Raw genomic sequence first — 24353 nt, forward strand, 5'->3', positions numbered from 1 at the left:
TCTTTCTTGCTTTGTTTTTTTTTTATTCGTTCTTTCATCCTTTTGACAGGGATGTGGGTAATTGCCTCAGCAAATGAACTGTTTGTGTTCGGCCTTGTGTTCTATTATTTCAGTAATTGTACATATTCATTTTCATAAACCAGCAGAATTTTCACCTTGTTAATAGAAACGAGAAATATAATTACAGAAAGAAAGCGTTATTAGAAGGTTCTTGACATGGATGGCAGCAGAACAGACAGCTTTGTCTTAATTGCTTTATTAGACAGTTAAATATCTCATCAGCTGTCAGGCCGGCCTTTTAACAGGGTAAAAGCACAACTGATGGTAATATTTTGTTTAAAAGCAGTAAACCTTTTTTCTGTGAACCAGGAATGTGAGCTTGGATAATTCAGCAGTTTGTGTAGATGTAATTTCCAGTTTGGGAGTTTAAAAGGTACATTTCACCAGAAGCATACATAGTGTAATGTATTTCACCAACTTAGTTTCAGTTTAAGGCATTTTCAATGAAAAATGAAAAGAAAGTCAAAAGCAACTACTTAAATTAATTGTGCTTGATCTCATATTCATGAAACCGTTCAAGACTGTTTACCTAAGATAATGTTTATAAACACTCTTCAAAAAACTGTCCTTAAGAAAACACTCCTAAGAACAGTCAGCATGGGCCCTATATTTCAAAACAAAGTTTAGAAGCCATTTAAAGCTGCATTATTTAATAGCCAGGCTTCTTTAGTGAAGAGCCAGTTGTCATTGTTTGTCATATCTCAAAAAGGCAATACAGAACAAAAATAAACAACTTTAATAGCTCTAAATAACAAGCAGAATAGTAAATAAACACACGATTCAAGGCGGCAATATGAATCAGACCAGGTTAAATACTGGCCAGAAACTCAAAAATAAAATAAAAAAGTGTTTTATTAATTAAACAAGAAAGAACTAAACTGCATCCCAGGCTTTTTTTTCTTTTCTTTTTTTTTTACATCATTATTATTCCTTTATAATTAAAGATTACATTACCGAAGTAAGAAAAAAATATCTATATATATATAGATATATATAGGGATCTATATATATATATATATAATATATATATCTATATATATAGTTTATTATGCAGGGCTTGCATTAACAGCCCCAAATCATTTATTTTTTACATGAAAAATGAATTCCAATTTAGAACCAAGGAGCCCAAGTTACACTTCAAAAGGCATATCTGACTAGTATTGGCGATACTGTTTTATTTATCATATTGCTATTTAAACTTCATCTTTGGTAAAAGAGTAAATAGCAGCTCCCTAACCCAAGAGCGAGACTCACAGCAGTCTTGACTGCTTTTACAATCTGCATGTGAAAACTGCCAGCTTGCATTACTGTGGGGAGCATGGACTGCAGAGCACAATGGCGAATCATCAAGGGGTTTGTTGATGTAGTCAACCACTAGGACATCTCAAATCACAAAAGGAGATCCCCAGATATGCTAAGCAGGGATGAATCAAAGCTTCAGATTTTTTCCCCCATCTCTTTAAGTTGTAATTGATGACTTTTGAGCTAAATATAATACATGCATTAATAAACCTGTTAATTACTCCAGAGCTTTAGCTCTACGGCATTTTAATAAATCATTACATTATAGAGTGAAGAACGATAGTAAATAACCTTGTTCAAGATTTAAATTTTTTGTTTTTGTTTTACATTTTGATTTAATGTAATTAAATACACTGTGAAGGTGAGAAGAAAATCAGAACCTCTTGCCTATGCCTAATTCTAAGGTAGATGTTAACAAAACGTAGATCCAGGCCAAAGAAGAGGTGTATACAAAGGCATTGTAAACATTACAGGGTTAAGGTAAAGATTGGAATCTATAGTCCATTTCAATTCTAAATGCTGTGCCACTTTCTCAAAAAATATTTATTTTCAAGTCTGAAAACAAACAATGTTACTGCTTATAGCATAGCATGACCCAAAGTTCTACATTTTCATAACATTCTTATACTGTTCAAGATCAACATGAACAGGGATTTATAGAATATTTCTATTCACACCCACATACCCCTACCAGCACAATACAATCATTCTTAAAAAGTTGGCAAATGTGACATGAAAGAATATAGTTAGTACCCAAGTTGTACAAAACTTATATGGCTCTAGCCTGAGTAGCCTTACTTGAAAGAATAGTTAAGATGAGCCTTCTCTAGACAGGACAGTACCACAGCTTGCCTCAGCTTTTTTCTAGACATAGCATGTTAAACCAAGGCTATGTCTCACAGCACACGTATTTAGACTGTAATCCAAGACCACTGTATTGCTTTATGTTGTTCTGATAATCATGATTCTTGACGGGCAGTTTGGAATAACAGTGTCAGATAAGGAAACAGTAGACTGTACGGTACTAAATTGCAGCTCACAATAAACATGTAGTTATTTAGTAACCCCAGGTGCAATTCAAAAAGATACCTAGCCAAACCAGACTGACAAGCAGAGCTGTCAGAGGGAGTTCTCCAAAGCTGTTGCTTGGGTTTTGTGATAATAGCATTTTGCATTTTATTAGAGACATTTGCTAGTCTCTTATAAATAGCTTTTCCGACACTTACATCTAACAGATCATGCTGGACCATTTAAATGGAAATTGAAAACAATATGAGACGACAAGGATTGTCACTTAGGAAAATGAAATGTCCCTTTCCGTAAAAAAAAAAAAAAAAAAAAAAAGAAATGCAGTGGATTACACATCCTGATCAATGGGTGTGGCAGGGCGATTGCCCCGCACAATGGGGAAATAGTGTTGGTGTGATATGGGTTTATCATGTGTCTTTTTTGGAGTTGATTTGTGTGATTAAATTATTGTTTACAGACGGGTGCTCAGTTGAGACAGGCTGCCTGCTAGGCTTGGTTGAGGGGAAGGGCAGCAGGTGATTGGCTCTTCTCGTCCTCAATCAGCAGGTTGGCAGGTCTTGACCGAGTGTCCGTCAGTTTAAAAACATCCGGTGGAGGTGGTTCTGTTCGACTGCAGTGCCATGCTACACTCAGGAGGAGAACATGTGCTCTGCAGGAATGACAGCTGCGCAACTATGAAACTGCAAGCGGTACTTATGAAGGCAATACCCAGCCAAGGCCATATGAGGCAGCTGGACTCGTCGTAAGAATACTGGCTCATAAGTAGGTTAGTTTAGGGGATAGTGATCCCATGTAATGTATAGTGAGGGTTTCGTAGTGTAACTGTAGTTCCTGGAGTGGGACACCTCGTTTATAAGGCTAGTGCTTGCCCTGTCTGGGACCTTTTATTTGTAGTTTTTGTACTGTGTTTTATTTTTGTTCAGCTTGCTGTATGTGTCAGATGGTAATGTCACATGACCACTTTGTTTACTTTCTTTTTGTGAATAAATCCTGAGCGCCGGTGCTGGCTTTTCAGCTCCACCTCCATTGTCTCTCTGTATAGCTTAATCAGCAGTTACTCACACACGTGACACAAGCACCCTGTCACAATGGGTTACACTGATGTTGTATTTAGAACAAATAAGACCAAGATTACATTTTAATGATGGCATCCTTAAAGCAGCTTTTAAAAAGTACCACATACTGTAAATATGATAATGGTGTGCAATTATGTAATGTTAATACTGCATGCAATACTAAAAAGCACGAGATGTCTATTTCCCAGTTGTTTGTTTTGTTGTTTTGACCCTAGGGTTAATCAATAAGGGAAAAAAAAGAGATTCAGTAAATTTTTTGAGAAAAGAAAAAAGCTCTTTTTTATTATCATAACAACTAATAATGCATTATGAGAATAATGAAATACATCACCAAAGCAAATTAACCTTTAGAGGCTGGCTCAGAAAATATATTGTGGCTGGTGTTGGTGTTTGCTTAGTTCAGCATAGTCATAATCATGTTAAACCGAGGCTATGTTTCAGCAAACATAAATCAGTCATGAAACAGCAAACATAAATATCAGCTACATGCTGCGGTCCAGATGAGCTGCATACCTGCCATTGTTATGCTTTAAAAAAATTAGAAATGAGCACTAAATTTAAATTTAATGTGTAAAAATATGCAAAGCAATTTTGCAGCATGGCTTGTCTAAAAGTTCCACTAGCAACTACATCTCCCAGAATACAATGTCTTCAGTTACTGGGAAACTACAAAAGAAAAAACAACCCAGCAAACATTATCCAATCTTTGTCAAGCCCTGTTGTCTTTGCAGCCAATCACAGTAAGAATAGAAAATTCGCCAGCAAGCTACACAGGTTGAAGCGTAAACACTCCAGTCCAGCTGAAAATCCAATTGGAACCATCGTCAGAGGCAACCACTAAAAAAAGGTGCCTATAATATTAAACAAACAGTTTTTCTAACTTATTAATTCATTTTCTAATTTTATTTATCTGCATGGCTTTATATTGAAGTTTTAACATGCTCACTGAGTTTTAGAATGTAATGTTAAAATACAAGTAACGAAAAAAAAGCACTGAGCCGATAAAGAACCTTGCAGAACACATGTGTGGTTGTACAGTAGTTCACAGTAACATTGCAGTAACAATGAAAGGCTCTTTTTTAATGCCTACCCCATTACCATTAAAGTATCTACGGTACTTTTCAAGATTATACATTACTTCATGATAATGTTGCATTGTACCCCCTGAAAATACATTTTACTCTCTGTATCAAAATTAGAGGGTAAGTTACCCCCAGACCAGCGCTGGCTACATGTAACTGTAAGGATTAATCAGAGCCCCTGTAAACTACATTATATTAGAAGCAGATACCATTCTGTTAATGAATTAAAAATTAGCAATAAAAAAAGCTTAGTTCCAAATCAATTAAATCATTATTAAGAATTTAGATGTATTTTTTTTTTTTATTGGTACACATTTCAAAGTTTAAAACCTCCAGTAACCACTTAACAAGCCTGTCTTTGTGTAAGGTTTTGTAACACTCAGAGATGTGAAATGCACTATTATACACCCTCAAAGAAAGACCTAAAATGCTGTGTACTTTAGCTGTTTTATGATGACCTTTGTGGTTTAAGTAGTGCTTTCTGCTTACTCTAAAATAAATGCATTTATGTAGAGGCAGATTTTTTTTTTTTTTTTTTTTTTTTTTATTGTATTTTGGTATTAATGTTTTAGTTGCCCAGATCAAAAGGGGGGTAGTTGTTGGTTTCTGTCTATCTTGAACATGTTTGAGAAAAAAAAGAATTGAGCCTTCTGTAATTACACATGTGTATCACAAATCCCTTTTGGGTTAGTACTTTAGCAGGAGAGATAAATTAAAATGTATTAAAGTGTAACTCTACAACAGGGACTTTTTACTAATAATAAAAATGTTTCTTCCATGCTTGAGTGTTTGTGTTTAATTGTGGGCAGGTTGCCATTTAGGTTGAATTACAGTTGACTGTATCTACAATAGAAACATACTTCACAGAGGAACCCTAAAGATTCTGGGTAATCAACTAAAAAAATATTTCACTCTGTATTAAAATTATAAAACCTGTCAGGTTCATTGCATAGTTACGGTACAGACCATTTGTAATTTTAACATTATATTGTGGCTGGTGCATTACGTTAATTCTGGTGAAAATGTAGTACTTTATTAGTATAACGTCACTTTCCTGACCCTGAGTTATAATTTTAGTAATTATTGCTTTTAATGGAATATAATGGGAATGCTGTGGGCAGTTAAACATAGCCACAAATAAAATGTTTTCTAGTGCAGTCATAACGCCCAATGAAACACATACAAATATTGTTAATGTATAAGTTTGGATTATTAATAATAATAATAATAATAATAATAATAATAATAATAATAATAATAATAATACCTTACAAAAAATAAATATTAGTTTAAATGTTTGCTCATAGACTTTGGATAGCATAAAATATAGTTTGTTCCTTCCTTCTAAATAAATAAATCTATTGAATGGATCTGAATCATTTGAAATATAAATAGCATTAATCTATACCATGTAATATATAATCATAAAAATGAAGTACTTTATGTTGTATTGTTAGGTCTCAGATCCCAGCATATCATTTTAGTAACTAATGCATTTAAATACAGGGTTAGTAAGGTGTTATCTTGATTTTCCAATATAATGTGACCAGTACCTTTTATTAAAATAAAGTGATAAATAAAATGTACTTAAAAGCGAATTTGTCTTTAAATCTAGTGACCTTTTACATTCTACCTCTTGTTGGCTAGGTACATTTCTTTTTAAACTCAATCAGAATTTTTAAATTCATGAAGCAAATGTATTATTCTCCAAAATCCAACGTAATTTCCTTACCACTTAACTTTTTTTTGGTTTAAATCAGTTTGATCACTAAATGAATTTAAACTCAATGTAAATCCCTCTCTTCAATACAAATCCTTTAATACATATTATAACTCCTACATGCTTTTGTGGTGTTTATTGATTGTTCCTGGTCCCCTTCCCAGCCCTGCTACCCCAACAGCTCTCTCGCACCGGAGAGGGACTTTCATGACCTGTCAATGCAGTCTACTAATTGGTCACTTGAGAGGCTTCCTGGGGAGTTTCTGTCTCTCATGAGCAGAGAGGCAGTCTGAATCTTTTATTCGAAACTTCATACTCTGACATTTTTTTTTCCTTTAATCACATCAAAAATGCATAATGACCAATATATGCATTTACAACAAAATTATTTAAATCTCTGGCCTTTTTATTTATTTTTTATTAATGTGAATTATCAGTGTAATTATAATAATTATGCATATTACAAAGAAGTATAGTTTTTAGTCATTATATTAATCAGACAGTAAAACCAATAAATGTATTGGTATTATAGCACTTCTTTCTTCTTCTTCTTCTTCTTCTTCTTCTTCTTCTTCTTCTTCTTCTTCTTCTTCTTTTTCTTCTTCTTCTTTATCATCCCCTAAAGTCACAGCATTACTATAGAATATGCTTTATATCAATCACCCCCTCACATGCACATTGCCTGAAAATGACATGCTTCTTTTAACAGCACATGGAAACACTGGCATGCACAGTGTACGATACACATTCCAGAATGCTTTTTAATGATTACATAGAGAGTCATGGAAAAGTATTCGCAGGGCAATTAGAAAATAAAAGGCAGTTGTTTATTTTGTTTATCTGTCATAGCTTTACAGTTCCTGCGTGATTACAGCTAATTGCGGGACTCTAAACAGCTATCAGCGCGTCACATACTTTGATGTCGATTCTCCTGTAAGTAAAAAAAAAAAAAAAAAAAAGCAGTTATCACAGTCAGTAAATAGCTAACACCTGTAGGTTACTTGTCGACTCTGTTTGCCTTTCTCTTTTCAGTTTGATACAAATTGTTTCACTTTGTACGTGGAGAAGTCTTGTGGGAGTACGCTTATGCAAATCCTCATCTCTCACTGCAGCTACATCTGTGCTGAAAAAATACAACAGAGCCTTATTCTGAATGTACACTACATCCTCAAATAAGTAAAATCAGCAAGGCTTACATACTAGATGCATTTTCATTTTTCAGATTAGGTCTAGATAAGCTGTAATAAGATATAATAATAATAATTTTAAAGATAATTGACTTTTTTTCAAATTGTAATACATAACTTGTTTTTGTTCTCAAAAAATTTGCTTAATGTGAAATAATAAATTAAATATTACTCTTTAAACATACAGCAGCGTACCAGTTACTGGTAACTTTCTATAAGATAGTCAGTTAGCGAGAATGTATAGACATTTAGAGCAAAAAAAGAAAAGTCATTTTTACAGTATTTTCCTGGTTTCTTTAAGCATGTGTGGTAAATTTAGGGGATCCCAGAGCAAAAAGTTGTGTTTTTATTTCTCTCAAGAAACTCAAATTACATAAAAATAGTAAAGGGTAAACAAGATGGATACCGGTAAACTCATAAAATATATATATTTTCAAACAAATTTGAGAAGAGGGTGTTCCTCTTCAAATTAAGCATTGAGTTTTGTTTTGCTTATAGTTTTAACTCAACTGGTTACAAAAAAAAAGAACATTCAGTGTCTCATTTGAAATATACAACTTAATAGAGATGAGATCATGTGATTGCAATGCAGATCGAACAGTTACATTCAATTAAAATGGCCTTTGGAATAGGCTGACACATTCAATTAGATGCTGTCTTAAAGTGGAAAGAAAAGAGAAGCTGCTTCGTTTCATATACCTGCCAATATTAAAAACAACAAAGGTGCACAACAAGAATAAAACAATGACATTAACAGCCTTGCTTTTTCTTTTTTCTTTTTTTTTTCTTTAATCCTACATACATGACCACATATTCCATAGTAATTTTGTGCTGGAACAAAAGCTTAATAAACCTATCCCAGACAGCCTTTAATTAATGTCCTTATGGTTCTCTACAGGACCATCATGCCTATAGCATAAAACAATATTGTGTTTTAGTTGATCTGTATAATGTAATGGTAATAAAAAAAAGTATGCATATTCCACGTAGGGAAATAAATTAATTATCAAATTAATAAACATATAAGTTGAAAACAATGCTAGTGAAAGAGCAGCCCTGAAGTATTATGTGGTCAATATCTATTGATGTTAAGTGGGAGCTTTCTGTGGTGGGTTAGTGTAAATTATAAACAAAATCTCTATTCTCCCTCAAAAACATCTGAGGAATCGTGCATTTGGGTTACTGCAAGGCTTGTACTGATGTCACTCTATACAGAGAACCCCATTTAAAGTCTGTGTTAATTGCATATTGTTTTGTGTAGCTATTTATTATTTTTCTTTGGTAATTAAAAAAAATTCAGGTCTTCAAAGCTTTCCACTGGAAGAATGTGTTATTTGTGTCTACCCTACCGCGCTTCCCCAGCAGACAACAACTCACTGAATGTGCTTTGTACTGACACTCGGAACCACAGCCTTGCATTGCCAGAAAGGGTGCATTGCTGTAAGGATAATCTCTTTGTGGAGACCAACATTTTCATGAAATAAAAAGCTCCTATAGACTCATAAGTACTCATGTTAGCGTTGTACTTGCCCATGGCTTTGCTACAATGACTTCTTCAATAAATTAAAATGATACATTTGGTTTAAACTAGACTTACAAATAAACTAAATATAATAAAAAAAAAACATAGGAATAGGAATATTTCTCTGATAAACATGCTTTAAAACATTAACAATATAGGCTGTCGGGCTAGGGTAATAACTAGCTTTTGAAACACCGTGGAAATTGAATTAACCAGTCACCAAAAGGGCATAAAGACAGCTTTTTTTTTTTTTTTTAAATTTTTTTTACTGCATTCATAGTTATTGTTAATTACTATAATGAGTGATTATTATAAAAGAAAAACTTATACCTATACTCTGAGTTTATCGTTCTACAGTGATTACAGTGATGTTCCAGAACATACAATTAATTCTACAGTTGAAGTTTACTTACCCCAATGGAAATGTGTCATTTCTAGAAATTTCTCAAAAACAAATGCTACAAATATATAATTATATATTTGTAGCAAAAGTTTTCCTTTATTTATTTCAGCAGTTTTTTTGAAAAACTCCAATGCCAATTTAAAATTATTCATACCCTGACAAGGACAATTAAATTAATAGCTAGTTGAGGAACCTTTATCAATAATAACCTCTTTTAAATGATTAGGATATTTGTCAATGAGCTTTTGGCATGATTCTTTAATGATTTTAGACCATTCTTCAACACAAAATTGTTCCAGTTCATTTGAATTCTGAGGACTTCTCTTGTACACAGCCTTCTTCAACTCATACCATAGATTCTCAATAGGATTTAGATTGGGACTTTGACTAGGCCATTCCAGAACCTTAATTTTATTCTTCTTTATCCATTCTGAAGTAGATTTTGATGTGTGCTTGGATCGTTGTCATGTTAGAAAGTCCAATAGTGCTTTAAATTAAGTTTTGTAGTTTAGGGTTTTAGATGATCGGCCAGTAACATTTGGTACGCTAGGGAAGCCATTTTATCATATATTGGAACTACATTTCCTGTGCCATTAGAGGAAAAATATTCCCATAGAAGGATATTACCACCTCCATACTTGACAATAGGTATGGTGTTCTTTTCTTTGTACACCTCACCAGACTTTCTCCTAATGTAACGACTATCAGAGTGACCAAATAGCTCAATTTTTGTTTTATCACCACAAAACCTTTGACAAGAACTCATAGCTATCATTCAAATGTTGTTTTCCAAACTTGCGATTGTCCTTGTGACATTTTCCTAAGGTGGCTTTTTCCTTGTCCTGTGACCATTGAGACCTTCACCATGCAATACTCGACCTGTGGTTGAAATGGAAACCCCAGTCCCACTTGCAGCCAGTTCACTTTGAATATCTTTGGCAGTCAATCCTGGATTGTTATTAACCTTCTTTACAATTCTTCGACTTGTTCTTGGTGAAAGAACCTTCTTTCTTCCAGACCGAAGGAGCACTGTGACAGCACCATGAGTCTTGTACTTCTTGATAATAGAAACAATAGTTGTAATTGGGCTATTCAAATGCTTGGAAATCTTCTTGTAGCCTTCTCCAGTTTTATGACACTAAATAATTTTCTACCTAAGGTCTTCAGATAGCTCTTTACTTTTTCCCATCTTGACTTATTTGTAATGACAGCAATCATCTTATCCCTAACCCTTTTATACTCTCTAAGAATGTTCGCCTACAATCCAGCGTTTTCTAGACTTTTCTAGAATTAACATTATCATTTTCTTTAGCAATTTCTAGCACCTTGTAGACAATACTATCATAGCATCTAAGGGTATGAATACTTTTGAATTAGCATTTTTTGAGTTTTGCAAAAATAAATAATTGTAGACATCTATTTCTATTTTGCTACAAAAGATTTTTCCTAAAATTCTTTGTTTTCGAGAAATTTCTTTCAAATATAAATTTCCACTGGGGTATGTAAACTTGTGACTACAACTGTATATTCTTGCTTTATTTCTAGTTATAAGTACCCAGTTCCTAGATTACTATAGGCTTCAGTTTCATGTTCATATGTACTGTAAGATATATGTGCAAAACAAATGGCTGCAGGACCCTACCACTTCTACTGCATTTGCAAGATACAGTGCCTTTTGTGCATTTATTTGTTTGTGTACTTATTCATAAAACAATATTATTTCTGAATATAGTATTCATGTTTAAGACATGTTCATCAGGTTTGGTTTGCAAACTCCCCCACACAGTTCAAACAATGCATTTCAATCTGGTCTGACAGAACCACATGCATTTCAGTCTCTCGACTCAAACAGAGACTGCCATCATGAGTTGGATCTAAATGTGTGGTGGTTTTGTGGACAGCTATTCACTAAGTATGAGACCAACTAATTTCACTTGTTTCCAATTCAAACCTAGGCCTCCAGAATATGTTGGTGTAAATTGTGTGGGAGGATACTTTCAAGGTCTTCTCAAGCTGCTCCTTTTCTCTACATTTTGAGACCATGGTGTTTCCTTATATTTCTCCAGGCCATCCGCTGCACACTGGTAAACTGCACATGTGAATGTTTCCAGCCTGGGAAGATTAACCTGCGCACCTGTGACCAGTGTAAACATGGATGGGTGGCACATGGTAAGACACCAAAAAAGTTTATTATTATTATTATTATTATTATTATTATTATTATTATTATTATTATTATTTCTGTATTTTTTTTTTATTTATGTGTAGCTATTTGTTAGATACAACAACAAAATAAAAGTGTTGATTCATATCAGAAGGCTGCATGAACCAGGCAGATAACCAAATACAGTTCTCCTGTTTAGCTGACAGTGTCTTGGGTGCTTTGGTTATTTATTTCTAAAGAAATCACCTGGATTTTCAAGGAGGGGCCACACATAGGTTTTCATTACATATTGATAGGAACAAGATTCAAGGACAACTACCATGTACCTTAAATGCCCTGCAGCATTTGTGCTTAATATGGAAATGATAGTCACAGGTAAGGGCTCGAACATTAGTAAAACGTGAGATAATGCAGGGGCAAACAACACCTTTTGACAGATAAGATTAGGAGTGTTTTTTTTTATATTCTTTTTTTCCTTAGCTGCAGTGCAAGCTGTCTGACTGCCTTTGTTTATAACATTGGGGTAAAATCTGTGAGAATTGTATTTTGGGACAATGTAAATATATATAGTACCCATAAAATGTGGGTGCTATAAACGAAAAGTAAAAAACACATGGTTATGGAGACCACACTTACATTAAATTCCTACATCTGAAATCTGTTACAACTTCTATTGCATAGCACGATCTGAGGGAATTCAAGTTGATCTCGAGATAGCTCTGTGTGGTAAGTAATATATTGCTGACTGCCTGTTTCCCAGGGAAAGTCTAGCCAACTAGTGATGAGATAGCACAGATAAGCCTGCTGCCATAGCCAAGGCACTATATTGCTGTGTAAGACTTGCAACCCTCAAACAGGGAGCCCCGGTTTAGGGCAGCTGCAGTGACTGACACCTCTTCCTGTATGGCTTTACCCCATGCACTTACTCTTTGCCAACCCAGTTATTGGCCCAATAAAGCTGCCTTTTTAACACTGAATGACATCAAGCCAAGATCTGCTGGTTTGATAGATGTCTGTTCCATTTTTTTTGTATTTGGAGAACATTTTTAAATGAAAGCATAATATAAATGTATAGGCCAAATATAATTGGGCAATGTAATATATAGAAGAAACAAATATGATGGATAAATCAACTTAACTCTCTGCCTCATGTCTTTTTTTTCCTATGGAAAAGTCAGTTTGCTGTGCATAATCTTATAGAACACACGTAATAGGATATTAAGTACATGTTAGGAATAAAGTGATGATGTAAACTCTCTTTAATGCAACCAACAAAGCAAATACTTGGTTATTCTATAGAAAACTCAAATCAGGAAACCAACTAATGCCTTTATCAGTGTAATAGTTCTAAAGTATAAAACAGGCTCAACCAAAAGCCCCATTAGACCTCTAGATTCTTAACTTTCAGTGAGAATAGCTGTTTGAGCAAGTTATACCTGACTCTACCAAAGCACTATTTCAAGACCAATTTGTAGTCAAAATAATTACAGTATAAGCATTTGCTTTCTTTCAGTTTATTTATTTTCTGTAATATTACACCACATTTAGCAGATCACTTCTTAAAAGTGGTTTGTAAGGTTGTCCCTTGGCCTCTGAGTGATCTCAGAGCTCCACAGTGGCAGCAAGTGTAGTTCAGAGAGATCCAGGGACAGGAGAAAGAGTCCTGCTGCTTGTATAGTGTTTGCATGGGAGGTAAATAATTAAGAACATATGAGTCCCTTACTTACATACATACAATGACACATAAGCCTTTCTATCATTTTACATATTACATAATTCAGAAATGAGAATCCACGATTGATGTAGAAAGATCATTTATTGATTTAACAGAAACATTCCCATACAGGTATAGAATATGAAACATTTGGCCCATGGCCTTGTCCATAGGAGCTCATTAGCCTCCCCTATGCTGGCAGAATATGTAATATCTAAAAAAAAGATTTAAACTAACTAATGCCGGCGGCAGGACAAGTGGCCTTGGGCCACCTACTCTTAAACAAGGCTGCTGCAAAGTGGAGGCAGGGGAGGGGGGGGCCAAACAATAAAAAAAATGACAAGAGGGCTTTTATAGGGCTAATGATTATTAATTAATGGGTAGATTCTCCTATTCAGAAAGACAACAAGTTTCCAATGTAATCACAACATTACATAATATTCAGGTCAGAACATACATACAGTGTCATCTTACATATACCCTGTTTTTTTGTTAAAATGTGTCTGTTCTCTAATGCAGCCTGTGTAGTTAATTCACAGTGCACTCAATAAAAAAATATATTTTTTAAATGTGCACAATCCTCCTTACACTGTATAGTTATAAATATTTAGTACATTAACAAGAAAAAATGTGAAATAATGTAATAATAATAATAACTAATTATTAATTATTATATAGTGTACATTATTATTATTATTATTATTATTATTATTATTATTATTATTATTATTATAGTACATGTAAAATATATTAAAAAATAATGATTCAGTTTTAGAAAAGAAAACTAGCGCCAATGTTTTAAACTTTCAGGGTTTTGTTTTAAAAAAGAGCCACCTGTCATTATTTTTTTTAATCTCAAATCAGCCGACACAAGGTCTATCCTTCAATTCACAGTCAATTCTTTTTAAATTCCTTACTATTCATGTTTTCCGCCATGAAAAAAAGAGGAACATAAAAGAAAACACCTGTTTGGCTTGCAGGAGTTGGCCAGACAGGCCGAGAGCGATCGTCACAGGGCCCTTTTTTTTAAAGACCTGTCAGGAATTTTCTGTCTTTTTTATTTCATTTCATCTGCACATTTGCAACAACTCTGACAAGTAGTTCTTCATTTTTTTTATTATGTTCGTGTCTGGCAGAATCTGTTGTCAGGCAAAAACCTTGTCAGCGGAAAACCTGTCGTAGGATCTGAGGAGGCAAAAACAGGTGTCACACAAGCAGTCAAAACTGCAGAAAGAAAGAAGGGAAGGAGGGGGATTAGGCTAAAGAGAAAAAGGCAGACAATTACATTAATGCCACTGCTTTTATCTCATAGATGTGTTATTATCTCATGGTGCTGAGTGCGCAATTGCTTCAAAGAAAGGAAGACAGGAGACAAGGGGAAACTTGATAGTTATTAACTGAAGAGACAGCGTGTGTGTCAAAGCTGGATGGGGTTCAAAGTTTGCAGTGAGAAGAAGAAGAAGAAGAAACGTGTAAACATCAGTGTCTGTGAACTAATTGTGGTCCTGCTGCGGGCCGCACAAACCTAGTGGCAACCTTGGCTTGGAATCACATCATAGAAAATATTGATGAAAGATCTCATTGAGAAATGTTTTAATTGCATTTTGTATACACAAGCTGCAGCAGCTTTTTGATTGAGCTCAAGTTTTAATATTTTGGTTAGGTATGTTTCACATACACTAGTTTGGGAAGCTATCAGCAAGGTATCAGTTTAAATGGCTAAAACCAAACCACTCAATGTTCTGACATCAATTAAAATGTCTGTTTATTTTTTAATTACTTCGGGGGAGTACTACAAATTGCCATCTTTTTTAAAGCCGTTTTAATGTGTGATTGTGGGGTCCAAAGACCCCACTATAAAAAATGTAGCAGTTAATTTGATCAAATTTGGTTTATAAAACATTTGTAAATACAGTTTAATGAATATTCTCTAAAGCCTTATTTATATATTTTACAATAAATCGCTCACATCCCCAGGGAGACTGAATTCACTTTTTTCTTTACACAGGAAAACATTAATGCCCATTTGTATTTTGAAGTCATTGTATTGCTGAAAGGGAGGCACACAATCAGAAATGAAACTAAACTAAATAAGAAAATACATGCATACCTTAATATACACATAATTGTAATTATTTACCAGGCTTACTAACTAGTGTGCTATCTGAAGTGAGGTGGCTTTAGAAACAACCAGTAAAGGACTGAAAAAAAAATTTAGAGAACAAGCAGAATATTAAACAAGTGAGACATTATATATAAAAATTGCAGATGGTATAAAGTATCCCTTTAACGTTATGGTGGCTTCTTTTAATGAACTGCAAATCTTTTTTGAAAGGCATGCCCTCTGCTGAGCAGTTTGTTTCCTTTCCATTGTCTCGACTGATCAAAACTAGACTAGTGTGTTACTACACCGTTGTTATATTCTGTTCCCTGTTTTGCTTCCCCCTTCCTGACTACCGCTCAGCGCTGGACAAGCTCAGCACCCAGCACCTGTACCACCCGACGCAGGTGGAGATCGTGCAGTCCAACGTGGTGTTTGACATCAGCAGCCTGATGCTGTACGGCACGCAGGCAGTGCCTGTGCGGCTCAAGATCCTGCTGGACCGCCTCTTCAGTGTGCTGAAACAGGAAGAGGTGCTGCACATCCTGCACGGCCTGGGCTGGACGCTGCGGGACTACGTCCGGGGATACATCCTTCAGGTCAGTCACCAGCCAGTCACTTTTCATGTACAAGACTAGAAAGGATTTCCTTTACCAAATCATCTTCAGTGCCACTGTAATGGCCAACATATGAACATAATTTTGATATTTTGTTTAGATCTATCATGTAAACAAAGAAACTATAAAATTATATCGCAAAAGTCTAGTGGAAGCCATAATAGTAATACAGTATTTCATGTTAGATTTAAAAAATGTCACTTCTAAAATTTGTTGGTTTTTCATTAAGTATATGGAAAACTACAAAGCAGTATGTAATTCAACATGTTAATGTAACAATATTCAACAAGTTTAATTTGACTTTATGACGCAGAATCAGTCAATTCTATATGTCGATGCAAAATATTTTGCCATAGCTGTACCATGGTCCACTAATGCAATAGTGTAGCAGTGGTACTATATACAAATTGTTACCTACCAATAGTCAAATTAGAAATTTTGGTAATTCTCTGTTCAGCTGAGAGTTTTCCTAGGATTTCTTCTGAGTAAATCACTGATATTAAAAGGTTATCCCAAAGGTGTTTTACAAACTTTTCTGAAAGGGTGTTCTGAATAGGAATGCTCTGACTCCAATGGCTTCCGTTGCATCCAGGTGTGAGCCATATACAGTACCTATAGAAAGTCTACACCCCTTTCAAAATGTTCACCTTTTGTTGCCTTATAGCCTAGAATTAAAATGAATTAAAATAGTTTTTTTTTTTCATTTATCTACACATCCTACCCCACAACTTCCAAGTGAAAAAAATATTATTTAAATTTGTAGAAAATTAATTAAAAATAAAAACTGAGGGCTCCCAAGTGGCGCATCCAGTAAAGGTGCTCTGTGTGAGTGCAGGATGCGCCCTGTAGCCTGGACATCACAGGTTCGAGTCTGGGCTATTCCACAGTTGACCGTGGATGGGAGATCCCAGGAGGCGGCGCTCAATTGGCTGAGCGTCGCCGGGGGGAGGGGGGGAGGTCACCGTGCACCAGCAACCCCTGTAGTCTGGCCAGGCACCTGTGGGCTTGCCTGTTAGCTGCCTGAGGGCTGCGTTGTCCTCCTACGCTGTAGCTCCTGGGTGGTTGCATGGTGAATCCGCAGTGTGTAAAGAAGCGGTCGGCTCACTTCAGAGGATAGCGCGTGTTCGTCTTTGCCGCTCCCAAGCGCAGGGGTGGTAGCAGTGAGCCGAGCATAAATAAATAATAATTGGCCATTTCAAATTGGGAGAAAATAAAAAAATCATTGGCAGTGAATAAATTTTTATATAAAAAAATAAAAAAATAAAAATAAAAACTGAAATAGCTTGGTTGGATAAGTGTCCACCCTCCTTGTAATAGCAATCCTAAATTAGCTCAGGTGTAACCAATCACCTTCAAAATCACACACCATAAGTGGCCTCCACCTGTGTTAAATTGTAGTGATTCACATGATTTCAGGATAAATTCAACAGTTCCTGTAGGTACCCTCTGCTGGGTAGCGCATTTCAAATCAAAGACTCAATCATGAGCACCAAGGCGCTTTCAAAAGAGCTCCGGGACAAAGTTGCTGAAAGGCACAGATCAGGGGATGGGTATAAAAAATATCAAAGGCCTTAAATATCCGATTATTAAGAAGTGGAAGGTGTGTGGCACCACCAAGACCCTGCCTGGATCAGGTCATTCCTCCAAACTGGGTGACCGAGCAGGAGACTGATCAGAGAGGCTACCAAGAGGCCAATGGCAACTTTGCAAGAGCAGCAGGCTTTTATGGCCAAGACTTGTCAAAGTGTGCATGTGACAACAATATCCCAAGTATGGTAGGGTGGCAAGAAGGAAGCCATTACTCAAGAAAGCCCACCTTGAATCCCGTTTGAAGTATGCAAAAAAAAATCACTCAGGAGATTCTGTAGCCATGTGGCAAAAAGTTTTGTGGTCTGACGAAACTAAAATGGAGCTTTTTGGCCTAAATGCAAATCATAATGTTTTGCACAAACCCAACACAGCGCATCACCTTAAGAACACCATCCCTACTGTGAAGCATGGTGGTGGCAGCATCATGTTATGGGGATGTTTCTCATCGGCAGGGACTGGGGCACTTGTCAGAATAGAAGAGAAAATGAATGTAGCAAAGTACAGAGAAGTCCTTGAGGAAAACCTGCTGCCCTCTGCAGAAAGCTGAAACTGGGACGGAAGTTCACCTTTCAGCATGACAACGACCCAAAGCACACAGCCAAAGCTACACTGGAGTGGCTAAGGAACAAAAAGGTAAATGTCCTTGAGTGTCCCAGTCATAGCCCCGACCTAAAATCAATCGAAAATTTGTGGCATGACTTGAAGATTGCTGTCCATCAACGCTCCCCAAGGAACATGACAGAGCTTGAACAGTTTTGTAAAGAAGAATGGTCAAATATTGCCAAATCTAAGTGTACAAAGTTGGTAGAGACCTATCCCAACAGACTCACAGCTGTAATTGCTGCCAAAGGTGCTTCCACAAAGTATTAAATCAGGGGGGTGGAGACTTATCCAATTATGATCTTTTATTCTTGTATTTTTAATTTTTTTTTTTTTTTCTCACTAAAAACTTGTTTTCCTCTTAACAGTGTGGAGTATGGTGTGTAGATAAGTGGAAAAAATCCTGACACAACAACATGTGTAAAAAGGTAAATGGGATGTAGACTTTCTACTGACACTGTAAGCATGTACTATGGTATCATCTTGACAAGAAATCCACAACCTGTTAATCTGTTAATTTGGATGGTGTTCTATAAATCTTTCCAAACCGGGACCAAACCCCCATTACCTTCATGACCATGTGTTACCTGGCACTAAAGGACACTGACAGAGGGCCACCCTGAACTAAGAAGTATATACAGTGTATGTTATCCTCTAGTCCTGTATTAGCTAATTAGCAGCTACAATAAAAGTATGTCTTAAAATCTGGGGGGGGGGCAGATTTGCAGACAGCATATTATAATCCTTTAATTGATCGAAAAACAAAACTCAACAGTTCCCTCTCCAAAATAGTGCTATTGTTTGATCAATATTTGTTAACATTTCTTAACCTTGTCCAGGATGTGTTGCTATTAGAAGAGTTTATCAAGCCCTGACCACACCATTGGAGTGTGATGGGTTGGGAAACATCATTCAGTAAATAAAGCTGATGATTTTGGAAAGTTAAATGTAGAGTATGCTGTGGGTTTGTTTTTAACCTCATACACATCACTACTCTTTGGAGTGAGTGGAATCTTTTAAAAAGTTCCATAGTATTTTTTAGAATAAAGCAGATATGGCTTACACAGCATCCACATTTTCAAGGATTCTAACACACAAAGAAAACTTTGACATAATAGATGAATCTATGAACTTCTGTTCGGTTTCTGTGTGTGTGTGTGTGTGTGTTTGCGTGTGAATCTACTGTATGAGTGGAAGATTGTGTGAGTCTGTGTTTGTTAAGGGGCTTATTTTTTCTGTGCATGCAAATGAGAAATGTGCTGTATGTGGCAGTGGTGTTAATAAATGTTAAATGCACGGCAAAAAAAAGGAAGTTGTTGGGGTTCATGAGCTGAAATATATTTTTACCCTTGTGTTAATAATACATTCTGTTTAATTATGAAGTAATAAACCTTCATTTAATGATCCTAAACAGGTTTGATCTTGGCCTGATCAAAACGGACAAAGATCCATTTTAGTGTACATACTGGTAGAGGACAGTCCTTATAGAAAAACATGTGTCGTTTTTTGATTGTAAGTAGACTGCTCCCTAATTATTTTACAGTTATATAATTGCAGAATTTATTTCATTTATAGTTAGACCATGTTGACATTAAATGTTACATGTTATGTGTTGTATTGAACAAGAGCCCTTCACACACTTCGCTCAAGCACATGACAAGAGAGAAAGCAAAGCTACCAATAAGTTGGTTATTATACAAAATGACCAACATTTCTTAACATGTTAGTGCACATTACAAAAGCTATTAAAGTAGTAATTGTTCCTTAAAATTAAGCGTTAACTTATCCAGTTAGTTTAGCATTTGGATAGGGTTAAATATAGAATCATGGCAAAGAAACTCCTATAATGAAACCCAAGAAAAAAAAATTGACAAATATAATTATTAAGAAACCATAGTGCACTTTCTACATCTGTTGAGAATGTTCAGGCTGCTACACATGCAGGACCTAATCTAAATGTAAAAGGTTTCATGTGTCCTGTTAGTAATGAGTCCTATATATATATGTATTACTGAACTGTAAAACACATTAGTCTGTTTTTCTTTCCTTCTATTCTTTAGTAATCGGAATCAGACACCATTTTTAATCAAGGTACAGATTTTTTGTCTTATGGGATGCCAAAATATCCATGAAACAATTATTTAAGAGAAATCTTACATGTGGTTGTGGTTACTAAAGGCAATCCCAGACAGGGCTAGATAATACATTTCCTATGAGACTATCAATAACTAAAACAATATGCTACCCTCAATACACAGTTCAAAGTATACTAGCAGTTTTATGGTTTTAACAGCTTTAGTGAGTAAACATGTTTTTTCATCTTTTCTCTCTTATTAATAATTATAGAGACTTATAATTGTATTGAGGAAATAGACATAGAAAGTAAATATTTAGTTCCTATTTTTATCCATGAATTCTCAGCAGCCCGTGATTGTTTCAGCACCCTAGTGTAAGGCAATAGGTATTTTCAACATTTTTCAGATGTAACGCATTTAGAATTACAGACATGAAGCTGCAGCCCTAAAGGAAGATTGAAATATTATACCCTTATATAGAGTTTAGTATCAGCTGTTTTTCATATGTTGTACTTGCTATTTAAAACCTGTGTCGCTCTTGTGTGTTTTGTTTTATGAGGGGGGGTTGTGCCTTTGAGTTTTGCCATGGGATTGGTCAGAAATTTCACATTAAGGACAGTAAAGGCCCATAAACCTCTATTAGCCTGTAAGTCTATGAAATTCAATCAGTATTATAACTCTCAGGGCAATAATTGAATCATTATTGCTCTTACCAACAGTATATTGAATAGTATGTCTGGTAAAGACAACATTTAACAGTGTCAGTGGGGATGGCATGTAGCATAGCATTAGCACATATTGACCCATAGTGATACAATCCTGTCTACAAATGAAAGACATGTTGTAAAGCTGTTCAGATTTTTTTCAACTTTTTTACAATTATTATTTACCTGTAATTGTTATGTTAATTTCTGAATGGCAAACATGTTAATTTACATAAACATGTGTTGATTATGAATAACGTATTAGTGTTTAGTCCTTTTAGCCTTGATCTGGGATCCTGATAAAGATTAAACAGAATAAACTTAAATTCATACTGTACTGTATGATGTTAATGTTGTGAAAGTTAAGCTATCGGGGACCCAGCAGTACTCAATACTCAGTTAAACTGTCCCATATAGAAAAAGTAAAGGAAATATTTCATATAATATCCTTTTGTTTATGAACTGTCAGTTTGTAGATGCGTTCTAATTACCGTCAATGCTCCATTTATATCCAAGACTTTTGTGAACTGTCAAAGTGGTTTAATTCACTGATTCACTTTGCTTTCTAATTACTTAAGACTGAGACTGGGGGTCTCTTTGTGATTTAGGAAGAGTTTTGATACCTCCAGGTTTTCATTGTATTAACAGGATTCAAAGAATAATGTTATTTATACTACATTTATGACATGACTTTGTCTACTTTTTGTCATTTGAATTACAGTATTAAACATAAACCAGCTGTCAGTTTTACAAACTCCACTACTCTGTTTATTAGAAATAGCTTATAAGGAATCTGAATTTATTAAAAAAACTGAAAGCTAATCCCCGGACTGCCCACATTCAAGTTTGATGCAACAAAAATAAGCATCTCCTCTGACACAAACACCTTTTTTTACGATTCTAGCTGGAAAGATCCCTCACATAGAAGCTGTTTGTAGTCAACTTTGCTGAGTCATCATGGTTGGTTTTCTATGTCAATATGAATTCTTAACAGAGGGAGAAAAATGGGTTAAATATAAAAGGTTGCAATAAGATATTACATTCATGGGCCCATATATACATAACCTGACCTTTCTGATGGAGATTTATAAAGCCACAGGACGAAACTGTGTAGATTTTTTTTTTTTTTAATTGAGTTTGTGCCAAAATTAGGCTTTTAGAGAATTAACTCTATTCAGCAGATTGCTGGTAATGACGGTCGGCAGATCGTTGTCAGTTGTCACCGTCCTGTATGGCTCCATGTAAAGCTAACACACTATACTCAGCAAGCGGCAAGGTTTTTCATTCTGACATTTGCTGTGCTTTTTTGAAAAACAACACATTAATATCCCACTTTTGTCCTATTTGGAAAAAAATAGGCACATTCACTGCCTATTCTTAAAGTGATAACCAAGGCTTTAAAATGTATTTTATTTGTAATATTCTCATTGGTCCCCCATTTCTTGGTGTTAAACTCATCTGATTAAATATCTGACCACTTGCCTTCATACATACTATAGGGTCTCACAGAAGAGTCTAAAAGTACAAAAAGACACTGTATCTGCACCTGTTTAAGCTGATGCCTGGCATCAAAAGGAATAAGCAGAAATAAAAAATGTCCATGCTATAAAAGTCATGTTTTCTGTGGTTAAAAGAAAAATGAAACGATTTCATTTTCCAGCCACAATATATAAATAAAGAAACCACAAAATACACACAATCTGATTAACTGCAACCATGCATTATTTAGTTTATTTTTCATATACAGATCAAGTTTTTCTTAGACTTTGGTACAAATTTGTTCAACAACTGCTTAAGATACAGCTGAATCTAGCCAGCCAATGCCTGGACTGCAATTATATTGCCTTATAGTAACTATACATTTGGTGATATGTGGCCATGAGATTTATTAGTTCATTATACGTATGTTAACCACTCTGGTTCTGATTACCACATGTCTATTACCATATATATATACTATAGATATATCTTTATCTGATATATATATATATATATATATATATATATATATATATATATAGATAGATATATAGATAGATAGATAGATAGATAGATAGATAGATAAATAGATAGATAGATAGATAGATAGATTGCATACTTTTCATTAATGGGGTTCACATTAGTATTTCAGAGGGGCCGCTAGGTCTCTACATCAAAAGCATACAACAAGTATATTTTTTATACCTACAGAGAATGAAAAGTATGCCCAATCAAATCCTCCCTGCATTCTGATTTTTAGATGAGAAATAGACAACATTTTGCATTTGTTGTTTTTTACTTTATTAATCATGAATTTTCTATTTTAATAATATGTTAATAATGTCATGTGAGACCCAAGTCACCTCACCTCCCTACTAGAAAAATATGGTGCAATAAAAATAAACTGCTGTGAACATTAGTTTATTGTTACTGTTACCCATCCCACAATAACTCAAGGATTCTAAATGAACTAATTTACCATCTATGTTAATAATTTGTATGTGTGGTGAATTGCTCTATGAGACTGAAACATGAAAAGGGACTGGTTTATTAATCTGTCTGTTAAAATCACTTTGTGTGCTATGGCCAAGTGACACCCAAAATTATAATATACACTGAGTGTACAAAACATTAGGAACACCTTCCTAATATTGAGTTGCACCCCCTTTTGCCCTCAGAACAGCCTCAATTCGTCGGGGCATGGACACTACAAGGTGTCGAAAGCATTCGACAGGGATGCTGGCCCATGTTGACTCCAATGCTTCCCACAGTTGTGTCAAGTTGGCTGGTAGTGGATCTCTACTCCGAATAGCTTGTTCCATCTCATCCCACAGATGCTCAATTGGATTGAGATCTGGTGACTGGGCAGGCCACTGCAGTGAGCTGAATTCACTGTCATTTTCATAGAACCATTCCTGGACAATCCTAGCCTTGTGGCATGGGGCATTATCCTGCTGAAAAAATTAGCAGATGGATACACTGCTGCCATGAAGGGATGCACATTTAAACATATCTCCACTTTTATCAAGGGGCCCAATGTGTGTCATGAAAACACACCCCACACCATCACACCACCACCACCAGCCTGCAATGATGACACACGGCATGATGGATGCATGTACTCATGTGGATTTCTCACTACCCTAGTCCTCCCATCAGCATGAAACAGCAGGAACTGGGATTCATCAGACCAGGCAATGTTTTTCCAGTCCTCCAGTGACCAGTGTTTTTGTTCCTTAGCTCATTGCAACCACAGTTTCTTGTGTTTTGCTGAAAAAAGTGGAACTCTGTTAGGTCATTGGCTGCCATACCCCATTCGTGTCAAGGTACTACGAGTTGTGCATTCTTTTATGGGTCTTTCGGCACCAATGTTGTACTGGACTGTCAGTTGACTAACTGTGGCATGTCTGTTACTCTGTACAATTCGT

General features: G+C 35.4%; 1 protein-coding gene across 3 annotated transcripts in view; it reads left to right on the forward strand.

The window, feature by feature from the left end:
• The window catches only part of bnc2 (basonuclin 2), a 251601-nt gene that overhangs the window by 164797 nt on the left and 62451 nt on the right, over nt 1-24353 (forward strand). For all 3 annotated transcript variants that reach the window (XM_041263944.1, XM_041263928.1, XM_041263935.1), the window contains 2 exons: nt 11448-11550; nt 15724-15959. In XM_041263944.1, coding sequence (XP_041119878.1) covers nt 11448-11550; nt 15724-15959 — 339 coding nt within the window. The remainder of the gene's footprint in view (nt 1-11447; nt 11551-15723; nt 15960-24353) is intronic.

The sequence above is a fragment of the Polyodon spathula genome, chromosome 1, assembly GCF_017654505.1.
Source record: "Polyodon spathula isolate WHYD16114869_AA chromosome 1, ASM1765450v1, whole genome shotgun sequence".
NCBI classification, from domain to species: Eukaryota; Metazoa; Chordata; class Actinopteri; order Acipenseriformes; family Polyodontidae; genus Polyodon; species Polyodon spathula.